The 7,162-nt window shown below is 43.4% G+C and overlaps 1 protein-coding gene across 1 annotated transcript; it reads left to right on the top strand.

Moving 5' to 3' along the window:
• Positions 1–1,378: 1,378 nt before the first annotated feature.
• On the top strand, positions 1,379–2,188 carry SODALDRAFT_344664 (yippee-domain-containing protein; the record flags this gene model as incomplete). The annotated part of the gene is made up of 3 exons (XM_028613172.1): positions 1,379–1,577; positions 1,640–1,822; positions 1,955–2,188. The coding sequence occupies exons 1-3, from the start codon at positions 1,509–1,511 to the stop codon at positions 2,186–2,188; spliced, it is 486 nt and encodes a 161-aa protein (XP_028466671.1). The 5' UTR covers positions 1,379–1,508.
• Between the last annotated feature and the right edge of the window lie 4,974 nt (positions 2,189–7,162).

The following is a 7,162-nucleotide window of genomic DNA, read 5'->3' as shown; positions in this document are numbered from 1 at the left end:
ATCCTATACGCCGCTATTGTGATAAGACCCGATATCGCGTTCGCCTGCTCGAAGCTTTCCTAATATAACGTTAACCCCTCCTCTAACCACCTTAAAAGGGATTAATAAGTGCTACTATTCCTATACCACATAAGATACTATTACTTAGAATTCGGTGGGGATAGACTCTTCCTGATAGTAAGCGATGTGTCCTTTAGGGATAATCCAGACCGTAAGAGCTTATAAGGATATACGATAAAGCTTTTCGGTGGCACCGTTAACTAGAAGGCAGGCAAATAACCAACGGTTATAATATCGTTAATAGAGTCGAAACTACTCGCTCTTACCGAGGTAGCTAAGGAGACGCTATTCGTTAGCCGGATATTAAGGGATTTAGAGCTTCGGCTGGACTAATAACAGCTATAGCTATATTACGATAATTAATAGACTATTAACCTCGTTAATAAGAAGGTATAACGCCTACGAATAATGCTACGGCACGTCGATATTTATAACTAGTAAGCGCGTTAGTTAGTATAGTAGGGCCTCTTTAAGGTTACGTACGTTAACACGAAGGAGATAATCGCGGACGGTTTAACGAAGGCACTACCGGAGGCAGGAATTAAAAGACTATAGTAATAGCTTAATTTAACGGATTAAAAGGACTATATCGAGTAGTCTAAACGACTATAAGAAGAGATTAAACGCGCTAAAGCCACGGCGGTAGTAACGATAAAGGCCCCTGAGGGCGTAGCAGATCCGAGGGATATAGATCCGATTAAGCAGATCCGGCTAATTAGGATTAAGGAACTAATTAAGATAGAATTGAATTAAACGGTTAAATAGGGCGGATTTAGATCCTTTTTATAAGGGCGTTTTCCCCTAACTATTAATTTTACGACAGAAAAGTTAAGAGCGTTTAGTTTAAATCGAAGCCTTTAATTAGTTAGTGAACCTAGGAAGACCCACCTTAACTAAGGGGGTGTATCGTATAGGCAGGACCACGATATAGTCTATAGGGGATCTAGGGGGGATCCACTCTATAACTAAGGGCTCCGGATATTAGGGACTTCGGGTATCAGGATATAATAAGGGTGGATACCGGAAAAGACCGGATAGGATCTAAATGATATAGTACCCATAACGGAGTCTTCACCACCTAAATTAAGGGTATAAGAGACTCTCCTAGATATAACTTAACACAATACACACACACGAGATTTCTGCTCTACTAAGTTAATCATTCAAGTGCCTATTTGACGTGCGACAACAACACCCATACAACATTTATCCCGAAATTTTTGCTGACCCACTATACATGTCATAGACCCGCCTTTCGGTCAGAGCGTTGTGTCCTCGTTGTTTGGCCCCGGTCGTATTTACTCACTACTTTTCATGTGTAAGACTTGATGACTAGATACCCCTCTTCACATCCTCCTTTTAGTAGCCATATGGCCAGTAATCCAGTGCTCTATCTAAGAAACGTTTATACCTCTGTAGGTGCAGAGTGACGACCTACCGCCCTACACATGGCTGACCTCGGAAGCATTATCGTTAACAGCTCAGCCATATCCGGGTTCCGTCGACGACTTCCAGCAGTGAGTGCAATCCCATTCACTCCTTACCTTCGTGATCACTCAACCAACGAATGGTCGTACAGCTGTCTAAATATTGGCCGGCCGCGCTCATCCTAACCGGCTCTGAACAACCTTTCCGTCTCGCACACATATTCGAACTAGGTGTCATGGGCCTCGCTTACAATACCTACCTGGACAGCGCCAAAATTTATGGCTGCAAGACATGCAAGGCACACCTCGCGAATCACGAGGACATCGTTAGTCGGGTATGTGCAAACATGGCACGAAGCAACCTGTCCCCTTTCTTCGGCCGCCTTTCCACTGCAAAGGAAGTCGATCGTAGTAGAAGTCTATTCCAGCTGTGTCTGTGCTAAGAGTTTTCCTTCTCCCCGAAGCAGAACTTTCGCGGCCAACACGGTAAGGCATACCTTTTCAACAGCGTTGTGAATATCGACACGGGTGAACCCAGCGAGCGTAACATGACGACCGGACGCCATGTAGTTCGCGACATCACTTGCAGGCAGTGCAAGGAGACTGTGGGGTGGAAGTATGACAAAGCGTACGAGGCGACTGAGAAGTACAAGGAGGGTAAATTCATATTGGAAGCAGAGCTGCTCTGCAATGTTACATGACAGAACTGTTACCCCCAAGGGTGTGACTGATCAACTATTATTACCTTGCAGTTTTTGGGACAACCTGTAGTCTGCGACATTTTGTCCCCGAGACAAATAAAGTCCTCTTCGAATGTTTCAACTCACGCGACCAACACTGAAGCTCATCCAATACAGCTCCGCGGCGCATATATCGCATGGGCAGGACCACGATATAGTCTATAGGGGATCCAGGGGGGATCCACTCTATAACTAAGGGCTCCGGATATCAGGGACTTTAGGCATCAGGATATAATAAGGGTGGATACCGGAAAAGACCAGATAGGATCTAAATGATATAGTACCTATAACGGAGTCTTTACCACCTAAATTAAGGGCATAAGAGACTCTCCTAGATATAACTTAACATAATACATATACACGAGATTTCTGCTCTACTAAGTTAATTATTTAAGTGCCTATTTAACGTGCGATAGTTATAAGCCAGGTTTATAACGCCTAAACGATAGATATTAATAAGGCTACCCCTATTCTATTATAAAGAAGTAATCACGTCTATATAAGCACTCTTAAATAACTACTATCGACCTAATTAGAGTAATTAAAAGACTAATTAACTTACTTATTAATTAACTAACCGATAAACGATAATCTAGTAAGGATATCTTCTAACGTATCTAATGCTGAATAGAAGGCGGCCGTTATTACCCTTGTTAACTAAAGGGATTAGGTAGTTTAGGAGCGCGCTGTACGCGGTAAATCGGCCTCCTACTAGGATAACTACCTTAATCTAAAGCTAAGCGATAAGGAGGCTAATGCCTATCTCCTCCTTATACCTATACCCCCTAATATTCGTAAATACGAAGCCCTCGCCGCGGACCCTAACGCGGAGGAGGCCACGGCCACCACCGTCACGGCTACTCTGTCTTCTACTATCACGCTAAAAGGCGACGAGGCTATAGATACTACGGACGCCGCCGCTATGGCCGCTACCACGGCGGCCACGGCCGCCGGTAAAAGGAAGACGGCCGCTCGCCGGAAGGCTATAGCTATAACGAAAGAACTAACGACTAAGACGCCTACGTCTATTAACAACCTCTCTACAAAGGGGCGCACGCGCTACCTATAAGATCGCCGTATATACCGCGAGGAGAAGGTAGACTACGACGCGTAGTAGAAGGAGTTTAACGAGGCACGCTCCTATATCGAAAGGACTATATATACCACGTTATATAACCTCCTTGCCTAGCTATAGGACGATACCGTAAATAACCCGCGGGCCTGGATTACTCTCCTATACGCGCACGCAGGACCGATACCTATAGACCTCCGTAAGAAAGCCCTAGTCCTATACCGATAATATACCACGCCTATAAAGGCTATACCTAAGGATATAGACGCCTAGGTGGTAAGCTAGAAAATAGCGATAATACACTATAAATATATAGGCGTTTTAGAGCTATTAAGCGCGGACTATTAGGTAGAAAACGCGTTAAAAGCTATTAGACCTATTACATAGGAATAGAGTAATAACTACCTAGTAAATAACTACGATACGATTACGGAAAACGAGCTAATAATTAATAACTTCGTAAAGGCTCTAAGGGCGGTTTTTAGTAATATAAAGAGTCTATAATCCTCCGCTATAAAGCCTAGAGTTAGGAGAGGCACCTTTAACACCCTTAGGAACCTCCCCGATACTAAGGATACTATTACTACTAATAATAAAGATAATAAAAAGCGTCCTCGTAGCGATACGTCCTTAAAGGCTATCCCTCCTATAATAAGGAGGCCCTACGAGATATACGAAAACACCTATACTACCGCCGTCTATTAGTACGTGAGGCCGGATATACGCCCTTATACCTAGCGTGGCCGTAAAGATATTATAAAGGTCGCGGAAAAGAAGATACGTATTTATAGTTTTAAAAGCCGTGTAGACACCGCGATATAGAAGAGGCGGGAAGTAGTAGCTACTACCGCTAATAAGATAGAGGAAGTTTAGGAAGATTAACTCTATAATACTACGCTTACTATAGTTTATAAAGACCTGTCCGTCACCGCGACAGGGAGACTAAGAGCCCCCCTAACCTAGGGGGTAGCGCGTCGTCGTACGACGATACTATTAAGATTATAATAAGAATAGCGGATATCCCTTTCTATTAACTAAGCCAGAGCGCTATTATACTACGCGATCCTAGACTTAGGATCGTTAATCTATATCCTTAATAATCGAGGCCGTTTTACGGCCGTTAGACTACCCACGGTTAATTTATTAACGCTTTAGGTGGGTACTTGTAAGGCTCCTATCCTCGGATACGGAGATATTAAGCTATGTGTATCATCCCTATCGGGTATAAAGAGGCTATTACGCCTCCGTAACGTTGTATACTATAAGGAATTCGTTACTAATATCGTCTCGGAATACTAGCTACGCCTATAAGGTTACCGCTAGGATACCGTAAATAATACTATCGTTAGCTCCGCTAATAACCGGCCTATCTATAAGCTACTAGATATCCACGGCTAGTATATAATCGAGCGCGCGGAAGCTATAGCCGCTACTACGTTCGCGGTCTCGGTAAGGCACCCCCGCGATAACCCGTATAGAAGATTATAATAACCGCGGTAACCGTAGAAGACTACGGTATAATAGTAGTATAAACGCCTCGGCTATTATAGCACCGATACTCTCGTAAAGATGATTAACGCTACTTAGGGGGTAAAGATAAAGGGACCTTATATAATAGACTATAACGCGTATAGGTAATCGTAAGTGCCTATATAGATCCGGCGGATACTATCCCTTTACCCGTTAAAGCCCGGAGAGGCCCTAGCTATTACTTTTCACGATCTAGAAAAGGCGGAGTAATTAGCGGGCGGACTATATAAGTCTATTAAGTTCGTTATAGACGTGTATATAGGTTATACGTGGGATTACTACCTATAGAAGAGAGACTAAGGCTTTATCCTACACGCTTTAAAGGACGTTTTTACCCTGCTTAAGACTTAATTCGATATTAGGCCACGCGTTCTACGGGCCGATTCTAAGATATTTTAGCACCTAGAAGTCGTTACTTTCCTCGCTGCTTAGGGGGTAAAAGGCTAGCCGTCGGCACTATATTTATAGGATTAGAACGGCGTAGTAGAACGGATTAGAGGTATCGTTAAGAGAAGGGCGAGGGTTATAAGGATTAGAGCTAATCTGTCTATATCTATCTAGCCTAAGATCTTTAAGACTGCTATATATCTATATAATAGAACGCCACGATATATTAACGACTAGAAGACACTATATAAAGGCCTGCGCGGCCGTTAACCTAACCTCACGCACCTATAAGCTTATGGCTATAAAGCCTTTATAAAAACGCGCGATACCTAAGCTACAAGGAACCGCCTATAAAGGCTAGAACCGAAGGTATAGATCGGCTATTACGTCGGATACTAATCCTCGAATAGCTTCCGTATTTAGCTACTACGCCTAACGGATATTATTACCACGAGAGACGTAGTCTTTAACGAAGACGAGATATTTAACGGTAGGATTAAAACGCTATAAGCTATAGCTTCCGCCGAGGAAATCGGGGAACGCCTATAATCTATCCGTATCACCTATACCACGACCGCGAATAGGCTACTATTAAGGGGTATAGCTATAGACGTAGTAGATCTTAAGTCGGAAGACTTTTACGCTACCGCTATTACTATGGATAAAAGTAAGGCCGTCGCTTTTACTATAAGAGAGGCCACTACTATTACTATAGACTATACCGCTATTATTATAGGCACCGCTATTACTATAGATATTACTATTACTATAAGAGAAGACTATACCACCGCTATTACTACGGGTAAAGGCGACGCTACTACTATTACTACGGACGAAGATAAGGCTATCGCTATTACTATAAAAAAGGCTACTACTATTACTATAGACGAGGTTCTAAATCTATAGCCTAATAACTAGGTTATAGATTTAGAACCTCGTAACTCCGACGCTACCGTTATTATTACGAGAAAGGCCACCGCTATTACTATGGACACTTCACGGTTTACTACTACGAGGTTTAAACCGTTTCCCACGCCTGTAATATCCTCTGAAGATCCCGCGCGCGCGTTCCTTATAGCGTTAGCGGTGGTTAGGGGCGCTAAGGTAGAAGAACACGATAACCACTAACGGATAGCTATAGGTGCCCCTAAGGGATGCCCGTCGGCTATACTCCTGTTGGCCGCGCGCCTATTACCCGCGCGCCTATCTACCGCGAGAATTATCGTAAGTCTATACACGACCGAGAAGGTTTAGAACGATAACGCCTAAAAGGCGTTCTTTAACACTAGCAGGACTTATAACCCTATACGTATAAGGAAGTAAACTATTAACGATAACGATATCGGTATTATAGATTCCCCTTATACCTCCTAGCCGCTATCACTATCGTATATAACCCGCGAGGATCTCTCGCCTCTATTAAACTACCACCGCGATATACGCCTTTATCTGTTACGGGAGCGGTGGTTATAGGCCGAGGGGGAACACCTTAAGGGGCACCGATAGATAGGCTACTAGTAGGAGGTAGGTAGTGATTAGGCTAATAAGTAATAAGTCCTCGCCTATAAATAGGTATACACCTATCAATTTAATAAGGAGGGTACCCTCCTTAAGTATAAGGCACGCCTTATAGTCCGAGGGGATTAATAAAAACGGTTAGAGACTAAAGATAACTACGCCGTAACGCTAGCCTCGTAGTCCTTCCGTATACTAATAGCGATCGCCGCCCGATTTAACCTGGAGATAAGGCAGTTCGATACCCTTAACGCGTTCGTTAACGTTAGCCTTAAAGAAAAGCTGTTTATAAAAATACGGTAAGGCTACGAAGTACTAGGTAAGGTCCTACTACTACGGAAAGCCCTTTTCGGTTTAAGGGTATCGCTACTACTATAGTAAGAGAAATCCAGCGGCACGCTATAAAGGATAGGCTTTATAGCCGTCCCTAA

The sequence above is a fragment of the Sodiomyces alkalinus genome (genome assembly GCF_003711515.1).
Source record: "Sodiomyces alkalinus F11 unplaced genomic scaffold SODALscaffold_5, whole genome shotgun sequence".
Classification (NCBI taxonomy): domain Eukaryota; kingdom Fungi; phylum Ascomycota; class Sordariomycetes; order Glomerellales; family Plectosphaerellaceae; genus Sodiomyces; species Sodiomyces alkalinus.
This window is presented reverse-complemented; position numbering and strand designations above follow the sequence as displayed.